Consider the following 19,927-nt stretch of genomic DNA (forward strand, 5'->3'; position numbering starts at 1 on the left):
CATAAAATGTTGGATGGTAAAAATCCTGGTGCTCTTTTATGTGCACATATTCCTGAAAGGCAACACGGCACTGAGTAGCTATGCTTATTAAATTGTTTATGAAATGTTAGTAAAGGGAAATGCTAGACATATGAGCATAAAGGCGCAAATGCAAGAACTGTCCAGCAGCAATGTGGTGACAAAACGCCACTGAGTTCTTTTTGTGAGGCGGCAGTAGGCCAGAAAAAACTTGAAATGTGAAATGGGCGTGCACCAAGATGAATCTCATTGAGGGAGCAGCTGCTGACGACAACAAGTTTACTGCAAGGAAACACGGTCCACGACTTTGGTTCCTACCACCAAATTCACCTTGTTCATAGTGGGCTTGGAGTTTCCGGTGACCCCACCCTGTCCCTAGTCTGTCGTTGTGTCCTTGGGCAAGACACTTAATCCATCTTGCTCCCAGTGTGAACTCCACTGGTGACAGCGAGTGAGTGATATTTGGTGGTGCTCAGAGAGGCTGTAGGCGCAGATTGGCAGCTACTGAGGTAGTTTACCAGCACCACCAGGGTGTCACTGTGTGAGCAAATGAATAATGCAATCAAATGCAAAGCATTTTGAGTGTGCATTATTAGTATTATTGTTATTATTATTTCTTTTCAAACAGGGAGTTGTGACGGCAAGAAGACACACAATAGCAATATCTTTGCGCTGTGCTGTTCCACTCTGAAACAATGGGGTAACCTAGGCAATCAGTGCCTGGATCGTTAAATAGTGACCACGTGTCGGCTAAACAGTGATGAGAGTGAAACGCCCTATACGTGGACTGAGCTTAATGGTGATGATGCCACTCTGCTAATAGCTTCCACAAACGTGCAGTTTGCCACATGTCTGTGCATTTGTTAAGGGAAAATGTACTACACTGACTCGTTCCATTACCTTGCGTCAGGAAGCAGCCAAAACCTTCGCCATTTGTGCCTTGCAGCTCATAACAACAGCGAGGCTCTCTCGGTCACAAACACAAAGTGATTTAATTATGTAAAAGACGGGATAAGAATAAATGTCGGCCTCCGTATTGTGACGCGTGCATTCCCCGCGCTAGGCTTTTTATTGAAGATATGTATTGGTTTAGCGAAGGCCAAGGTTCAGGGCAGACTGGGGTTAACTGCCATTCCCTGACAGCGCAGATGAGAAAGTGATGTGCACAGTGGGAGGTCACTGTGTGTCAGTCCGACAGCTAACACTGGCTCATTGGGATCCCGGCACGCTCCATTTAACTTCACAGGGCATTCACATCCTGCGTGTGTCACACATACAAATACACACACACACACCGAGGCCCTTGCTCCCTCAACCTCTACTGTATGGCCTTGGAAGGATCCCTGCCTCCCATAGCCATCCTGGGAAGCTAGAGTCACCGCCTCATTAGGGTAATTGAGACAGGTCCTCCCAAGACTAAAGAGCTGCTGAATTGCTACCCACTCGCGCATTTAAAAGACCACTTCATCAAGCCCTTCTGCGTGTTTGTTTTAGTCGCTGTCTTTCTCATCATTCCCCTCCTCATCTGTTCCTGTCTTTTTTCTTGGGTTGGTCCGTGTCAAGTTGCTGAGTGGAATACAGTGAGGTGTCTGCGTGCCGCTAATTGCCAGCGAGTAAATTATCTAGGGGGATTTCAGTCGCAGGACTACGGATCCCAGATGTTGAGAAACCCTCTGGTCCGTGGACGAGCGAACGGTGACAGCATAGGAAAAAAAATGCTGATCTGTGGGTGTTGGGAAAGAATAAGGGAGTCGGGGCATAGACAATGAGTGAGGGAGGAGAGGAAAATTCACCACCTCAGCGATTCTGGGGGCCGAGCTGCTCTAAGCTGACAAAGACACCCAGATTGCGGCCAGGGGTTGTCTCTGTGAGCCGAGGTGTGCCAAAGCACCCGTCATGTAACAAGTCAGATTTAGCAATACTGCTGGGTCAGGTCAGATTCAGATTGAAGTCACAGTCACGGCTGGCATCATGCTGCTCGCTTCTTCTTTTGCTCATCCGTCTGAACAGAAATGATTGAGTTTTGCTCCTAACACTGGGAAATATAAACTAGGGTGTCATGTGTGAGGATGCACACTTTGCCTGCACACACACACACACACACACACGCACACATACACACACAAATCAAAACAAAACTGACAAAAGATGCTATGGATAGATGCTGCGTATTGACTTTTCTCTCAAGACTCATGCGTAAGTCCACAGCACGAAGCGGACGAGAACAAAACTGGGATGCTGTTCAAGGGAAATAAGCCAATGACAACGCAACAATCTACCTAGGACTAAACAGAGAAAGAGTGTCACCAGAGGGACCTCTCCTCTTTAATCATGCCCTATTTCTTTCTCTATTTCTGCCTCTCTTCTTTCCCACAAAGACTGACAATATATTACCGCAATTCTCCACTCCTTTTCATTTTTCTTCTTTCCCCGAGCCCACTTATACACCTTCCTCCCTTCCTTCCGCCTTATCAGTGACAAGCTGGAAACAGAAGCGAGATAAGGAGACGGCAAAGCCAATACAAGGTGTGGTGGTCGGACACCCGGGCAGATTAGTCATTGGCATGTTTGTCACTTAACAATGGGCGAACGCGCAGCTCAAACTGGGTAAAATGGAACAGAAACAAATGAGATGAATTTCTCCTCATAATGCATTATGGGCCCTGCAGCATTAGCGGCTAGATCCTGGCGCGTGCTGGTCGTCCCCTGAGGTTAGGCAGGACAGATTACCAAAATGGAGCTGCTGCTGCCGCTGCGTACTTTAATCGGTTGCTGTCACTCTGTCACTCACGCAGACACACAAGCCACATACATTTACGCATTCAAATACACCTGGGTCTGCGTCATCACTCCCCTGCCCTCAAAGCTGCAAAGTAGTAGCTGTTAATATTCAGGTATACGAAGAGTTTTTATGCACCTACTTATTTTCATAACTAGACATTCTTGAAATTCCACCACTACTGATAACCATGTTTGTGCGACGGCGCTTGATGCTTTTTTTTATGTGTGACTTTAATAATTTTACTCAGAGCAAATGGCCAAAGTAATTTAGTTATTTTTCATGCAAATGGTCCATTACTATCTTGTTTCTTATATAGTGCATCACTAAGATTATGCAACTGCTTACATATTTCTAAGCCAAGGTAATTTGCAGGCACTAATCTGAATGATCTGTTGATAAAAAAAAAGTTTTAATCATTAACTCATGACTGAGCGCGTGGGTATCTTAATTTCAATAAGAATGGACGACGGGCGAATCTGTGAAAGCTGCAACTGTTAAAATATTAAACAACTGCAATAACTATGTGCTTTAGTCTCATCTGCGGATGACAGACTTGCATTCTCAATGTCACCATTAGCAGTGATGTGTTTCAGGCACCAGTAATTGCTGCTATTTTGCCATCAATGAATAACACTGAAGTACTCTGCACCCCTTCTGTGGCAATAATGTCTCTCAGTGTGCCGCAGTCTGTGGATTTATTTTTTAAGGTCAAGCCATTTTTTCTTCCGTTGTGCTGCAGCCATTCTAATAGGTGAGCGGGTTCAGAGCATTTGTCAGTTGCCATCATTCTGATTCCTTTCGGAAATGCCATGTGCGAAAGAGCAATTAAAATATTTGTGTTTAGTTGAACCTCATTTAGCTCAGCTTCACCTTCTGAGAAGTGATTTTTCAGTTGTCGTTTCCCTTGTTTCCACTGTAGTCACAAGTTTAGGCGTTTGATGTTTTACAGAAGTACTGAAGAGGGGGTGACAGAAAAAAAAACATCTTTAAAGTAGAAATGCAAGCCTCAGATCAACAAAAACTAAATTTTTGACCAGATTCCAAGGTACTGTTATTTGTTGTGATCTTTGAGAGGGGCAAACTAGTCACACCACAGGTAAATCTGTAATCCCTCTCTAAATTGCAAGAAGATTAATTTAGTTATCTTCGTATAATAGATCACTATATATACCAATCAGTCACAACATTAAAACCACTGATAGAAGAAGTAAATAACAATGACCATCTTGTGACAACACAAACCACCTACCTACACCAGACCAAATACCTCAACCCCATAGCAATGATACTCGTTGGTGGCAGCAGGACGCGGCCTGATGCGAGCACACACACAAAAATGGATTAGAGACAATTCATGAAAAACAGCACAAGGTGTTGACCTGGCCTCCAGCTTGCCTAGATCTCTGACTGATCAAGTCTGCAGGATGAACCAGAACAAGTCTGAATCACAAACCCCCCCTCACCTCCACTGGTAGGGCCTAAAGCCTCCCACTAATTAACACTGTGTTGCCAGACTCCACAGGACACCTTCAGCTCAGAAGGCCCATGTCCATTCTCTTATGAGTCACAGGGGGGACCTGCACAATATTAGGAAGGTGGTCATAATGTTATGCCTGGTCAGTGTAAGTGACGATTACAGAGCATCTTATAGGGTATAACCTCAGAGTTCTCACTCAAACTGCGTAAACCATAATTATCTACACATTCCTTGATTTAAATGCACTTAATAGTGAGTGGCAGGTGTCAGATGACACATGCCCAAGAGCTCAGGTACCTCACATTTCCAAAAGCCCACGAAGACAAACTCTTTTAGCGTATTCTAGTCAGGCACCTGTCACTTTCAAAGGGCACTTAAATCAAGAGAATGGCCACAAGTCCTCCACTCCCTTAAAAATGGTGCCACTTAGAATTATTTCTGCTATAAGAGTGGGGAAGACTAGACTTGAACACTGAACACGGAGTCATTCAGAGGATTGTGTCTCTTTTGCTCTAAACCATTTAACCTAATATAATATACTCCAGAGTGTGAAGGAAGGCAAAACTCCCTCACTGCAGCAGTGAGCGGAGATTGTGTCCCTAAGTTCCGCAAAGTTTTCGTTTTTCACCCAGACAGCTCCCGCTGGCTCAATTAACTATTGATCAGATTTGTGGAACCGAATGTAAATAATTAACACAAGTGGAGATAGCATCTGCAGTCCTGCAAACAACTTCAATACAGAGGCCTCTGTGTCTCTGATCAATAGGGCGTGGACGGCGTGCACAGCAGCGGCTGCGAGGACCTCTACGAGGTGGCCGCGGAAACAGAGAAAATCGCTGTTTTATCAGACATCGCAGCCGCGTCAGCAGAAAAACATCAAGACGAAAGCAGTAATCAGACAGTGGCCGTTTTATTGCAGATACCAGTGTGGGCAAAACTATCTTTCTTTGACATTTAGAAGTAACCTAATTAATTCTCTGATGTGATGTAAGGAAATAAAAACTGAAATAGTTGCAGCCGCAGCTGGACTTTTTTTTTTTATATACTTGAACTCCACTGAGAATGTTGTGCCAGATGAAAATCTGTCAGCCTACGAGCAGCGAGAGGGAAGTGATAGCCTGGTTGTGTCCGACAAAGCCTGTGTGAGTAAAGATGTAACACATTGAAGAAAGAAAAGGATGAATTTCCTTGGGGAAGCGAGAACTGTGTGGCACTGTTGGGGGGCATAGAGAGAGGGCCCATAGGTAACCCTTTTTGAATATGAATGCCTCCCATGATCCACATCAAGGGAACAGACAGGGGCACAACTATCTACAGCCACCTCCAGCAAATGTAGTTGTGTGTCTGTGTATGCGCGCGTGCAGCACAACTGATCACTCTGCGCAGTCATAGCCACCACATTATTCCAAGGGACTTTGTACAGTGCATTAATCACAGGGACCCTTGAGCGCTTCCATGGATCCAAATATTCCGACCTTGAGGTTACAAGAAAGACATTAGTCCTGATCCATTCAAAGTATTGGAGACAGGGAGGGGAGCCGAGGGAGGAGGCAGAAAAGCTTTCAAGGTAATGAAATTCCGCCATAATTTAAAGGAAAAGACTTGTGGGGACAAGCCTGGGCCAAAGTAAGAAAAAATTAAATTGGATTTTTTCTTTTTCCCCTTTATTTTAAATTAGGCTTAAGTGCATGTGGGGGGCAGTTTTTCTTTCTCTTTTTTTTCGAACAAAAGCATGATAACAGCATTAACGTTCGGAATGAATCGAATCATTTCCAAACCAATTAACCTTTGACAGAAAGGATGAGTGGACAGGAATGAGAATGGTGCATATCAGAGGGGGTAGACAGAGAGAGATAGATAGAGAGGGGAGGAGGGTGGATGTCAGGAGGAGGCGGCAGTTTTCAGAGCCAAGGGTCCAGGCGTGGAGGGGGGCGCGCATTTTGGGGATGAGAGCTGTCACAGGGTATACGGTGAAGGACAGACACAAACATGCCAGTACCTACGGGAAAAAATGTTGGTTGAACATGACGCAGACCAGCCTTGTACACGTGTCTCCAGTTTGAGATGGGCACGGTGAAAATAGAGGAAGAGAGAGGACACAAGCCCACTCAGTCCCACCTCCTTCGTCTACCTTGTCTGTCCTGCCCACGCTGACTGATAGTGGAAGGGGTCCGCAGTTAACCCCACTTAGTCTTTATGCTGGCCCTCACTCCCTCTCTCTCCCCAATCTATCTATTTCTATTCCTCCCTTACTGGCTCACACACAGCTGCAGCCGGTCCATTAAGTTAATTAAAGGCTCCATTTTGAGCTGGAGCCCGCTAGCAAATACGAGTGCCAATCAATAGATCTCTGGCTTATTTTGTGGGAGGGAGGGGTGACAGCGCTGGTGCTGCATTCAGGGACATGATTTGTGGCTTTGGCAGACATGGCATGTCCCTCTCTGTCTTGTCCTCTGTCTCTGTCTAATTTGGTAGCCACCCTGCCCGTTGCACAATCTCCTTCCCTCTCTTCGCCGTGATGTCATCTATCACTCCACTCTCCTTCCTTTACCCCCAGCTATCCACGACTTTTCCCATCTGTCTACGAGAAGTCACAGTCCTATGTTTCCCTGTGAGAGTGTGCATTTGTTTTAGTCACCATCTGCACGGGGAAGCCAGCTGTGTGGGGTTGCAGCTGGGGTAGGAGGCGTGGGAGGTTGGAGTAGGCAGCGGGAGTCCGGGGGGGGGGGTGATGTGAGCTTGGGGACGAGGGCATTAACAGCGGGACAAGAGGGGAGGGCCTCGTAATGACTGAACAGCACTCCAAAGATCACAAAACAGACTGTCTATTTAAGCTGTGGCGCGTGGACTGAGAGGAGACAATTGTGGTAGTTGGTTGGTCACAGTGTTAAATTGGAAATTATTTCTAGAAATCTGGCTCAGGAACACAAATTATAAGCAAGCCCCATATAGGAGTTGAGTCATCATCCACAAGATCCATAGAAATAAACTGTTTTATATTGATTTACACCCTAAATCGGGCGTCAGAAATAAAAGCTTCTCCGATGCTCCCCCCATTTTCCCCAAAAATCCAATTTTTCCGCTCGCTATTGTCTCCCACCACTGCAAAAGAGGAAGGCCCACAGGCTAAACAACCACCATCAGCTTCACGTGGCGTTCGTCTGCTATGAATAATAGCTATGGGCGGCAGGCAGCGTAGCAGTTCAAGATCCGCAGACAAGCTCTCTCCACTGGATGCCTCCATTCCAACTGCCCCTCCGTTCCTGCAGTCACAGCAGCATGGAAGTAGCGCAGCTCATCGGGCTTCCTCCCAGCAGTCATTCGACAATCCCCTCCCTCCAGGGAGGCAGCCCGCGCGCCTCTTGATAGTTAGCCAGCGCTGTTTGTTGGAGGCCTTTCCCTTCTCACCTCCTTCGTCTGCTCCTCCTCCTCCTCCTTTCTCATCTCCAATTTGTCAGTGAGAATGCCTGCTGCTTTTTCCACTTCTCTAATCTAAACTCCCTCTTTTTCTTCTCTCTCTCTCCCCTCTCAGAGAAAGCCCAGGGGGGCATGTTCATATTCTCTCCTCTTATTGTGTTTCATCTTTTTCCTTATGACACAGAACTATTCCCCCAGAGTATCCAGCTTTCAGCCGGGGAGCTGTAGAAAACGCATGGTTAACCCCATTTTATTCTGTCTATTCAAAGGTTCCCCCGACAAAGCTCAGGCACTCACAGCAGATAAGAAATCATTGGCATAGAGCAGAAGGTATGGCGTGCATTCAGCAAAATTAAAAAGAAGGTCAATTTCTGCAAGAGTCTGGCATTTGAAGCAGGAGCAGGATTTATAAGGAAGGTTTCGCATTATATTGTTTATCTTACAAAACATCAAGCTCATGAACCTTTCATTGTCTTAGATGGGTTACAATAAAGAAAACTTTCTCATTTCTGAGTGCAACTGCAGGAAGATACTGTAATTCAGCATTTTAACGTAACCCACAAAACTATATTATACCAAATTTAGTTTTGGGACAATGGCAAATTTGTCAAATTAGTTAAACTGACTCAAGATGAGGTGTCCATGCCAGGGATAACGTCTTTCAAAAGGTCATCAACTATAAGGTTTGACACATAAAAATGTAAATGGTCAGATGGACGAAGAGGAGAAGGTAGAGAAAGGTTCCCTCCCATTACTGTTGCCGCGACGACCTCATCTCTCTTTCACCCCACTCTTATGCTCTTGCTCCATTTCATTCTCTGTCTCCCTATCTTTCACTTGTATCGCGCACACACTCCCGCCGCATTTCTCAAGCACATGCACCCTCATCCTCGGTCACCCTAACCACCTCATTTCTCCAGCCCTCCCTCCTCTCCAACTCTCACTCCGTGCGTAATTCAATCATCCCAAGGAGATGGATATCCGTCCCCTAGGAGCGCTTACGCTCTCCATTTCCTAAAGCGCTTGATCAGATTAATTGATTGCCCCCCCCCACCCCCCACACCCCCCACCCCCCACCCCCATCTCTGCGCCCATTCTGCAGACTGAAGCTGGTGCGGTGGCGGAGGTTTGCAGAAATCAGGTTTGCATTGATATTTTTATAAAATGGCTTTTTCCCAATGCCCCCAGACAGGCACCCGTATAAGGACAAAGGGGAATAGATAAAGTACATGAGCCAGGAGAAAGGGAGGTGATTGGCGACATGGAAGGGTGGAAGCCTGCAGAAACAGACGGGGAAGGATTCATAAAGAGGACAAAACAACCTGAAGCGTACAGGAGACACAGAGCTGAACAGGAGATCGAGCGACGAGATAAAATGGATAAGCGATCAATGAAATGAAATTTAAAAAAAAAAAAAAAGGGGCTGTTTAGGAGGTCTGCTGTGCATGTGAGGTAAATGTGTGCGCGTGCATCTGTGTATTATGTTGTTTGCCTGCGAGCATGCAGAGCACAGCAGAGGGTAGAGATGGGAGAGTCCAACCAAGCCCCACAGGGAACGCAGGAAGACCTCAACTCATCTATTATAACTGAGAGCCAAGCGGCTGCCATGTCTCCTGATTGCCGAGTCCCCGTGGAGCTCTCGCCCTCTCGCTCTCTCCCCTCTTCCTCACCCCCTTTCCCCTCCTCTACCTCTCTATCTTTCTCTTTTTTGGCACTGGGGATCGCAGTAGATTACACTGCTGTCCCAGGCCTTTGGCTCCTGTGTTACGGCGGGGGCCAAATACACGCACGATCCATACAGACGCCCACGCACACACACGCACACACACACACACAAACCCGAGCACCCGAATACACAGTCGCACAAATACACAAACAGGGACAGGAGCTCGCTCGACTTTCTCTTATCTACCTGCCGCACATGTTCCCCATACGTGTAAAGCTTTTACCTGAGCGCCCCATTACAGCAGAGGCTTTTACCTCTGGAGAGCCAAATTACCTTTCAGATACAACCTTCCCTTTTTCAACTTGCCCTTGACATTTAGTTCACTTGCATTCTCCCTCTATGTATAGGCCCAAACACAAAATAATGAAGCCACGCTAGAATGCAAGCGTGCACCGACATGCAAAGACACGGGCAAAGGGTCATATCATTCAGGCCAATTCCTTTAATTAATTGTGTAAATCAAGTAAATTGCAACTACGCTATGATGCAGATATAACCACTGATTTTAATTACCCCATGTTGAATGCATTGGTTGCAAGCTGCAGATTCAAGTGAAAACGAACGCCACGACCTGCCGTTGTATGTAAGTAACATGCAAGACTGCTCACACAAGCCAATTCTGCACTACCTGCCCAGCGTGGAGTGGAGGAGAGTTTTATTTACTGAGTGGCTCTTTGAGAAAGCATTTAGCGGGTGAAAGAGAGTGAGACACATTTTTTCAGCAGCGGTTGGTCCAACTGAAACTGAAGCATGACCGAGTGTTGGTCGAGGACATTTCCCAGGTAACAATTAAGAAGTTTCCGAGAAAAGTAAATTTGTCAAAAGTAAAGTATTTGATGAGGGGACAGAGCGTTTAGGTTTGTTGCCGTGTGCTGGAGCATACTGTCTGGTCTAACACTGAAATGAGCCAATTTTCAGGTTTAACTATAATTTAACACAAGGTAACCATGGGTATTATTTAATCAGTTTGTTATTACCGTAGTCCAACAAAATAAGCATGTACACTCACTTGCCAGCTCATTAGGTACACTAGTGGAAACTGTCCTGCACTCTCTTAGCGTCCTGACGTTTGTAGTATTAAGCATTTGTTAAAAAGAACAGAGAGCTGTTGATTCGGCTCATTTTGCCCATAAAGTTGTAATAAAATATTTTCATCTCTTCTCATGACATGATTGTGAGAATGTGATTTGTGCAAACAGGAGTGAAAAGGGAAATGTGTCTGAAAACAAAATTATTCCAACTTTAAGGGCAACTGTGCACAACGCTTTCATTTCCACTGGTGTAAATAAATGTCAAGTGAGAAAACTGTGCAAATGAGAACAAAGTTACTGATGAACATGTGCAAACAAAAGTGATACATTAGTGTTAGCAGATAACAGTAGCAATACCAGCGTTGGAAATAGCAGCTTCTGCTACAAAAATAATGTGAATGGAAAAACCTCCCCAGTAAGTTACTTGCCTCATTCTAAACTCATGTACATGCCTAAAGCCGAACAGTGGACGACTATAGCGCAAGAGGAGAAACGTTAATATCCTAATTCATTGAAAGGCCAGAAACACATGCTGCTTGGAAGGTGCCCCGCTGTGTGAAAGGGGAAAAGGGAACTACTTGTGCGCCTAGAGGTGTCCATACTGATTGGACAGACTTGTGTAGTTAAATATGAAGCCTGTTTGTCTATTTCATGGTCAATTTGAGAAGCGAGTTTGTTGTTTGCTGCTTGGCGGAAGCAAACATGTACAGACAGCATCTTTGTAGGAGGAAACATGAACTCCTGACCTGAATACACGGGCTCATCAGCAGACTGCCATGCACGCACAGTACACACACAAACACACATGTGTACACTTGTGTATACTTGGGTACTCAGCCCACAAACTAAATCAACACACCATTTATTTTTCTTTCGGAAAAAGGCTCTCTCTTTTTCTTACTTTCCCCAGACTTTTTATTTGCTAGGAGGCTGAGCTCTCAGACTGGGATTGATCCTGAGCTGCCGTCTTGAACCTGTGCCCCGAGGGCAGCTCAGTGCAAACACGCAGCAGCCCCTCTCCACTTACCCTGATCAGAGTTACACTTTCTGTTACACTACACCTACATATATGATCACGCAACGGAAGCACAAAGCCAGTCCTGACCATTTCTACATGGGCTACTTCTACACTTGAAAATTATAGGATACTCCTGAAGCCAAAGAGGCACAAAATGAGAAATAAACTTGTATTCGGCCAGAAATTGACAAGCCTTTGAATGAGCATTGAGGGAAAATCAATAAACATAACATCAGCACTGGATATGACAGCAACAGTTTCATACTGTACGAGACATCCCGTTTGCTGAGTGCTTTTTCATGGACCGAGCACAAAAGAAAATCCATTATTTTTTGCAAACGCTAAGACTCATTTGAACATTTTACATAAATAATTCATACAAGTTTTTTACTGTGTTTTCGACTGAAGACAGCCAGCTGACTAGGGAGAAAGCTTCACCCACCTTCACCCTTTGAAGTAAGCAAAAAGGGAGGAAGGGGTTATAATTTGCTTGATTCATTTATCATTGCTTACTATGAATAAACGCCATTAAGAATGGTTGCTGCGTGGCGCCTGTGAAGTTGGAATGGCTGGCAGCGCTGCGGGAGTTGAAATAAACCAACATGGTGATTAGAAAAAAGCATCCTTCCCACACACACTGTACCAGTCAATAGTCTAATGTGGAGCTCGGTGAGAGTGCTGAAACAAACATATATAGTACACGCGCAAATACATATAAAATTGCTCCAAGCACTTTGCTGCGACTGCCCTGAGTTCCTATAGAGTTTGAGATTGATGGGCTCTGTGACTGGCGCTGTGAGACAGGTGGAGCCCTCAAGTCAGCTAATCTACACTGCCTCCTACAGGATAACAGCCCACACTAGACTTGTGAATATGTGAGAAACTGTCATCATCACCTTACCCGAGTTGATAATGGTGACAATAAATGGTGTTTGCATAGCACTTGTCAACTCTTCAGATTCAACCACCACATCTGCTTGACAAAAAGGGGTGAATTCAAATAGGAGTACATGTACAGAAACTACCGCCTCAGCATTTTGTGTGTTAAAAAAACATCTCTTGGGTGTTGACTCAAAAATTTCGTACTCGTAGCCGGATTGATCTGACTGATTTTGATTAGTCTTTGCAAGATTTTAATGAGGTCCTATTAGCATTTTCTCCCAATGTTACTTCTCGACTCTGACCTACCTTCCACGCAATGCTGTTGCCTTTGTTGTCGTGTTCCAGCGCAATTGGAAATTCTCCACGCTCGTAGTACTTGCGAAAGGTGGTTGGTTTGGAAGGGCGCTCCCGAAAAGCCCCCGCTGCCGGCGGACCCACCACCTAATCAGGAACAGATTAAGATGATTAAGAAAATGGGGCAAAACAAACGGAATGAGACGTGCACGCGGAGAGTGTTGTTTTATGAAATCACAACTGACTGTGTTTTCTCCTGCAAGAATAGAAACACTCCCACTGCCTTTTCTTTAAAGTAATTCAGGGAGACACATGTGTCTGCTCTTCAGCTCCTCCAAGGAAGGAAAAAACACAGATAGTGTGAGGCTCTTTGTGTGTGCGGTTATGTGTGTGTTGGCCCTGTAGCCAGAGGCACTGCCAGAGGCATTGTTAGGATCATCTTTTCTCTGCCTCCATATTGGATACATGCTATTACTGTGCCACTGAAAGCAAATGGGACTCTATCAGCCGCAGTGTCTGCTGCTATTGTTGGGGAGGGGGCATTGATGGTGGTGCCAATATAACACATGTAAGTCAATTTAACACTCTAGAAAGCAGAGCAATCGGAGATTTAAGAGAACTATCTTTTTTTTTTAAAAAAAAAGTGCTGTTTTCTGTTTTCCGAGACAAAACAAATGCATGTTAGCATGTCTTAAATGATAGTACGATGTTGGCATTAAAATCTAAAAAACACCAATTTCCCAGCAGTAGCTGTAAAGAAGCACAGGTACCAACAAAGAGACAGAAACCTCTCACTGGAGAACATGTGGTGAGATTGTTCAAGCATAAGGAGCTCAAACACTGGAGGTATTCTGACGTGTTTAATTGAAAATGCTGGAGCTTTGTAACAGCATGTTGTAGTGGACATATGACAGAATGCTGGAGCATGTCTTTTCCTTGTCTGCGTCTCTTGTGTGTATTCCCTGCCATCTGTGTCACCCCGCCACATGACTGGCAGCTGTGTTGCCGTCATTAATCCTCAGATTACCACCCATTAAGAAACAGAATCTTGCCACAGCGGCCCGCTAGCAGAGAAGAGTGGGACTGGGATGCGTTATTGTTGCCAGGACTGCCTTGAAGATTGATGTCCAATTTGAAGGATTCTAGGGTTATTGCTGCGAAGCTACTCAGTGGTGGGTTGTATGTTGCATCATTCACTAGAGTTTCCTATTCGTTACACAATTCGAAACCGATTTAGATTTTTCCAAAAAAAAAAAAAATAAAGTGAACAACTGCAAATGTATCTCTGTAGAACCTGCACCAAGAAATGATGTAACATGGATCAATGTTTACATGCGATGCAGCTGGTGCCAGACTTGTTATGCTCAAGAGAAACAAGACGACAGGAGAAACTATTATGAGGGACTCTGAGTGAGTGTCTCGCAGCACTCACAGCATTTAAACAGCCATAATGCACCGTGAGATTGCGGCAAAGTAATTTCAAATGAATCCGGTTGGAGCATTTGTTTACCATGCCAGGGAATACTGAATAATATTATGCTGAATTAATAAGCACAGGTTTGTGTACCTGCAGGAAAAAGACTTCCCAAACAAAATGTCTGTGACTAACAATGCATGTAAAAGTCACTTGGCAATATCCCCTCTACTGTACTAGTCGGAAGGAAATCCGCCACAGTAAACATGTATGCCTATTATCGTCTTTAAGTCGTGTCTTTTATTTTCAGCTAAATTTTGGATGCAATGGAGTGACAAATTTTGCAGCCTTTGTTTCACATAACCCCTTAAAGTGTGTAAATTATGAACTCTCTTTCTGTTATTATGCTCAAACAGTTCACTTAACTGCTTGCGTTGGTTTATTATCATGCCAGTATCATGTTAGTTTGCACAATTAGAATCTCTTTCTCTTTCGTCACGTCAAGTATTTAAAAGCAAGGCGGCAATTGTTGTTCTATTTACACGCTTTGAAACACACATCACTGTAATCTGTTTGTCTTCCCTCTTACTCCCGTCTCTGTTCATTCCGTTCACCGCGGGAGTCGTCCTGCAGACCTTCCCGTATAAATCGGTTGGTGTAAAGCCTGCAACATCAGTGCTGCTCCAGTCTCAGGAGTGACAAAGCCCTCATATCCAGGTGGCTACGACGGTGGTTGAGCCACGCTGCACAGGGAGGCTAAAAATAGCTCAGACTGGGCAGCGAAGAGAGAATGAACCCAGACTGCACTGACGGGCTGAGCAGCTTTTATGGTCAGGAATGATGACGCTGCAGTCAATTCAGAGGCCTGTGTTCACGGCTGAAGTGTTGCAAGCTTCGCAGCTATCTCCCTGTGTCCTCTCTTATTATCTTCACTGGCAGTCAATGCGCATAAACATTCATATACACGCATGCACAGTGGCATATTTTGTCGCGGCTCTGCACAGACTACAAAACGCCCAAACGCAGAAGCCCTTTCCCCTGTTACTGATAGACTGCCATTTCCAGCGGCTTAAGGAGAACTGTAATAGGAACAGTGTTGTGTGGAGATTATCACCTGCTGGCTTCCTGATGTCATTCCAATGATCTGTCTGCTCCTGTTCTGCCAGTCAACGCACTTGGGTCTAAAGCTCTTTGTGTACAAAGAGAAAACTCCTAAAGTAATGTAGCCGCAAACTTAGTTTCTTTCTTCTGTTTTTGTGTTATTCTGAGAAGCCCTATAAACATGGCGAGCATTTCAAATAAAAACCCCGCAGCATCCATGTTGTAAGGAACAATGGCCCTAAATTCCATCTTATATGGGTGAGCATGAATTTGTGTTGAGTCAATTTGGCCAAGCCACACTGACAACAACAACTGCTGCTGATTATATTGTGCTGCCAACCAGCGTGACACCTCAGTTTAAGTCTGCATGGCTAATTACCATGCTTTCTCTGCAAGTACTGACGTGAGAGGCCAAAGGTACTCCAGCAGTGCAGTACTACTATTCATCCCAGTGTAATCAAAAAGTCTTCCATGCTTTTAAACAGCAGAATTAACAGAAAACTGAAGAAAAGGGCGTATGACATGAAACTATGCAAGTAGATAACATCCCACCCCTCAGTGGAGGCCATAAACTGAGTTTGAGACCACAGAGACCACAGAACAGAGAGAGAGGTGGTGTAAGGCAATACGTTTCTGTTTTGTGTGCCCCTGGTGCACGTATCAGCGAGTCATAACAAGGCAGTACTGGTCAGATGAGCTCCAGGCTGTCATTTCTCTCCTTCGTCTTCACTCTGCCTCCAGATCTGTTTCCTCCCTAATGCCGTTGTCCGCTCCAACTAGATCCATCGTAAACCTGGCCGCTGTAAGACCCGCAGAGGCAGCAACGCACAAACATTCACTCAAGCACGCATACACACTCATGCCAAGTTCCCTATGGGCAAGCCCCTGTAGAGGTGATTGAACACTGGCAGGGCCTTGTGCTCCTGCCATTTATAAAGGTGTCACCATGAGAAACAGAGATGCTCCCTCTAACCTTATTAGTATGGCACGTCCATGGCTCTCCTTCCCGATGTTGACACACAGAGTGGGGCGGGATAGTCAAACGGCGTAGGGGGAAAGCAATGAAAAAAGAGCCAAGATAAAGGTGGGGCGTGAGATAGGACAGAGAAACAGAGACATGAAGAAATTGGAAAGAATTGGAATGAGAAATAATGAAGAGACAGAGATGGAAATGGGGGAATGGGGGAGGGAAGAATAGTGGATATGAGAGGAAAAGGGAGATGGTGAGACAATAGGTGTGGCTCATCAATTCTGAGGGTGAGTGCAGCATGGCGGGGCTGCTGCAGCATGTAGGTGATCCATCACTGTGCCTGGGCCCTCAGCTCCAGCGCTCTCTGTCTTGCCTCCATGCCACTCCCCTAAAACACCTTTGAATACCTCTGATAGATGTCTGGTCTGGTGAAGGTCTGTCAATTCATTGCCAACCCCGCATTTCCGTCACTGCCGCGCGTCTTGAGACGAGGCCCTCGTTAATCTGGCTCATCATTTCTATCCATCTTATATTGCTCTTCTGCCTCACGTCTGCCAGGGCAGAAATGCATTTTGTTGCCTTGCATTTGCAGGGGGGAAAATGCACCCTGCACAAGGGCGCATTGCATCATCAGTTTAGTGAGGCGGCAAAGGAGGAAGGCGCCTGCTTTGTTGCTCACTCAGGTTAAGAACTTATTGAAATTTAGCTCCATACAGAAGGCCGCCTTTCCTCAGGGCGAGGTAGGTGAGTCGCAGAGGATGGAATAGAAAGTCTGAGGCGCTCCTGATAAGGTCAGGTTGCACATTGCTGCCACAGGCAACAAAATCAACTTTCTTTATTCACAGGGCATTTTCTGGTACCACAAACCAACCAGCTGTCTGAAGGAATGAACGCTGAACTATAGATCTGGACTTTGTATTAAAAAAAATGCAATTAAACGAACAAGGAACTGAAATAATAATGGAGGTATTTAGGAATCACTGCTCTATGGCCATGTCCAAACAATCATTCAACAGGATATTTTTTGCTTACTCATTCCCTCTGCAGGGCAAAACACAGACTGGTGGGAGGCCGATTCCGCTCAGAAGAATAATTCTGCAATATTTGCGCAGCACTCCATTAATTTCTCATGACCAAACAGCAAGCAGCGTCGGCAAGTGAGTTTCATTATGAGCAGAAATTAGCCGTGTTGTGGGAGACAAGGTCGGATGAGAACAAATGAGTAAAGAGCTCTCGCTGGACAGGAAAACCAAAGGCTGATGAAAGGCAACAGAGTCTTTTGTTCGGAGCTCACAGGACCATAGAGGTGTGCTTTACAAGTGTCACAGCGTCATAGGCTTTTGCATCAACTGTATTGTGCACACAAGCACAAGGGCAGGGACGTTTGTAATGAAAAATGACGACACCCCCAGCTAGAGCCGGCGCTACGCACCTTGTGTCACTACAAAGACATGAGGATGAAACAGGTGACAGCCACCTACTATTGAACTGTGCACAAGAGGGATAACTTTAAAGCAGAACTTCAAAAAGCTGCATCGAGCATTGAAGAGCACCCCACTGTTTTCTGTCTCCTCTAGTTTAACCCCCTCACTTAAAAGAACAGCATCGACACAGGGAGACGTTAACGGGATGTGAAAGAAAGAGTTTGAGGTGGGAGTGTGAGAGGAGGAGTATAAATGAAAGAGGAGCTGTGTGAGCAAGAAGAGAGTGAGCAAGAGAGAACGAGAGAGAGTGAGGGAGTGAGAATGCCCTGAGTATTTTCCATCTTCTCTGTGTGGCCCACTTATCAGACAGGCAGCAGGGCAGCCTTGTGCTTACAGAGCCCTATTGGCTGATTCATATCACTAAACCACAGTTGAGATGGTGGCACAAAGTGAATCAGCCTGCATGGCCAAGGCAGAAAATATTAGCTCTTACTACTTGTTAGGTGAATGGGAAACCACTTACTACTACACGAGGCTAAAGTTAAAAAATTGAAAACACACATTGCTCGACTCACACGTGAGCTAATACCAAGACGCATTTTGTGACACCTCAGTCTGTCTAAGAGAATCACAGGAACTAACTCACATCAGAACTAAAAAAGGACAGGTGTTGAGATGAAAAAAAGAGCAAATAATAAAACACACAGGGCTCCAATTTTCACTTTAGTACAGCACAAAAATGTGACAGTTAAATTTCATAATCTGAGTCACATGCCAGGGACACCCTGTTAAGCGCATTCCTCTAATTTCCTAGTAAATACATGTGCAGGTACAGGTACATTCACACTCTATATATCTGTATATATGTGTATGTTTTATCTGTTTGTAGTCAGAGCCTGGGGGTCGTTGTTGTGTTCTTATGAAGCGAGATTCGAGAGCAGATGCTAATCAAAAGAGATTTTCTACCTATTGGTACTCAAACAAATCACAATCTTGTTCACACATAGCAAGTTAGGGTTCAGTGTCTTGCTCAGGGAGACTGTGGCATGTGGTCCACTTGCCAGAAATTGGACTGTCCGTGGACAACCCACTTTACCTACTAAGCTCCTCATAAGCAGTTGGTTTTCTGCACATTTAGACCTACAAAAAACTAATCAGTGTGGATTTACGTTACCATTGTTCTCTAGATGGATGGAAGCTGGTTGGCATCCGGATATTAAAGGGGAAATGAAATGTACAAGTATTGGTCCTTGTACTGCAAATTATATCCAAAATAACACCTTTGCTGATGTGCAATATAAAAAAAAAGAAAGTCAAAGTTTGTCATTTCCACCTTGTTCGTCTGCTAAGGAGTTGCCATTTTGGAGTGACGTAATTGAATACAGTGGTTGGATCCCTCTAAGCACCATTTGAAATGGACAAGGAAGAAATGGAAAAAGATCTTGAGCCTGGTATAAATCCTACTGGATATGCTTTTGAACCGATACAGTGTGGTACCACTAAGAGTGGAAGAAGTGGTGAAACCGGTGATTTGTATCACCACCATGGTGCGTATTTTCCACATTATATGCCAGAAGATTGACGTGTTGGAAGTGGCAATGATTTCATTGAAAGATGTCCAAGCAAAAACACTGCAACGGCCCGTAAGCCAAGCTAGCTGTAACCACACTTTAAACAGTGATTTATGTGCTATGTGATGTGGATAGATACAGGAATATGATTATAAACAATGCGAACAATATATCCGTGTTTTTTAGGTATAGTTTTTGTGTAACCAACATGCGTTTGCTTCATAAACTAATCCAGGCCTTTGCTAGTTTAAGCTAACTTCTTATGTCCAGTTGCTCCTCTGTCTTCATCTTTCACTGTCTTTTGCTATATCCATATTTAACTACTTTTGTTCACGATCTTGACGACCCCATGACATCACAGGTCACAGAATGGCAATATGGCAGTGCCCATGCTAAAAAACATATAACGCTGTCATATTTTCTCTTAACTTGCTAATAGTGTTATATATTGTTGATAAGAACTCTATCTATAATATGCAGTTTACTTGATCAAGTGCTTCATTTAGCCTTTAACCTGGTATCTGGCTTGGACCTCTCTGTAAAGAGTTGTATGTTCCTTCATGTTTCACATATTTCAAAGATATCACATTAAAATTTGTCATAATTTTGTTTGAATAAAAGCTATATTTATTGTTTAGAGGTAGATAGAGAGCTAGGATTAAGTAAGTGAAAATTGGATCCCTGCATTGAGTAAATTTGTTTCACAATGCAGTGTAACAAAAGAAACATATATCCATATTTGTGCAGCAATAAGTCGTTACACTTTTCATTTTTAGCCTTTTTGTTTTGTTTTGTGTTTTAT

The 19,927-nt window shown here is 44.6% G+C and overlaps 1 protein-coding gene across 1 annotated transcript in view; it reads right to left on the reverse strand.

Moving 5' to 3' along the window:
* pacrg (PARK2 co-regulated) overlaps nucleotides 1-19,927 on the reverse strand; it is a 123,451-nt gene that overhangs the window by 89,855 nt on the left and 13,669 nt on the right. The window contains exon 2 of the mRNA XM_047610411.1: nucleotides 12,658-12,792. Coding sequence (XP_047466367.1) covers nucleotides 12,658-12,792 — 135 coding nt within the window. The remainder of the gene's footprint in view (nucleotides 1-12,657; nucleotides 12,793-19,927) is intronic.

This window comes from Mugil cephalus, chromosome 17 (genome assembly GCF_022458985.1).
Source record: "Mugil cephalus isolate CIBA_MC_2020 chromosome 17, CIBA_Mcephalus_1.1, whole genome shotgun sequence".
Taxonomy (NCBI): Eukaryota; Metazoa; Chordata; class Actinopteri; order Mugiliformes; family Mugilidae; genus Mugil; species Mugil cephalus.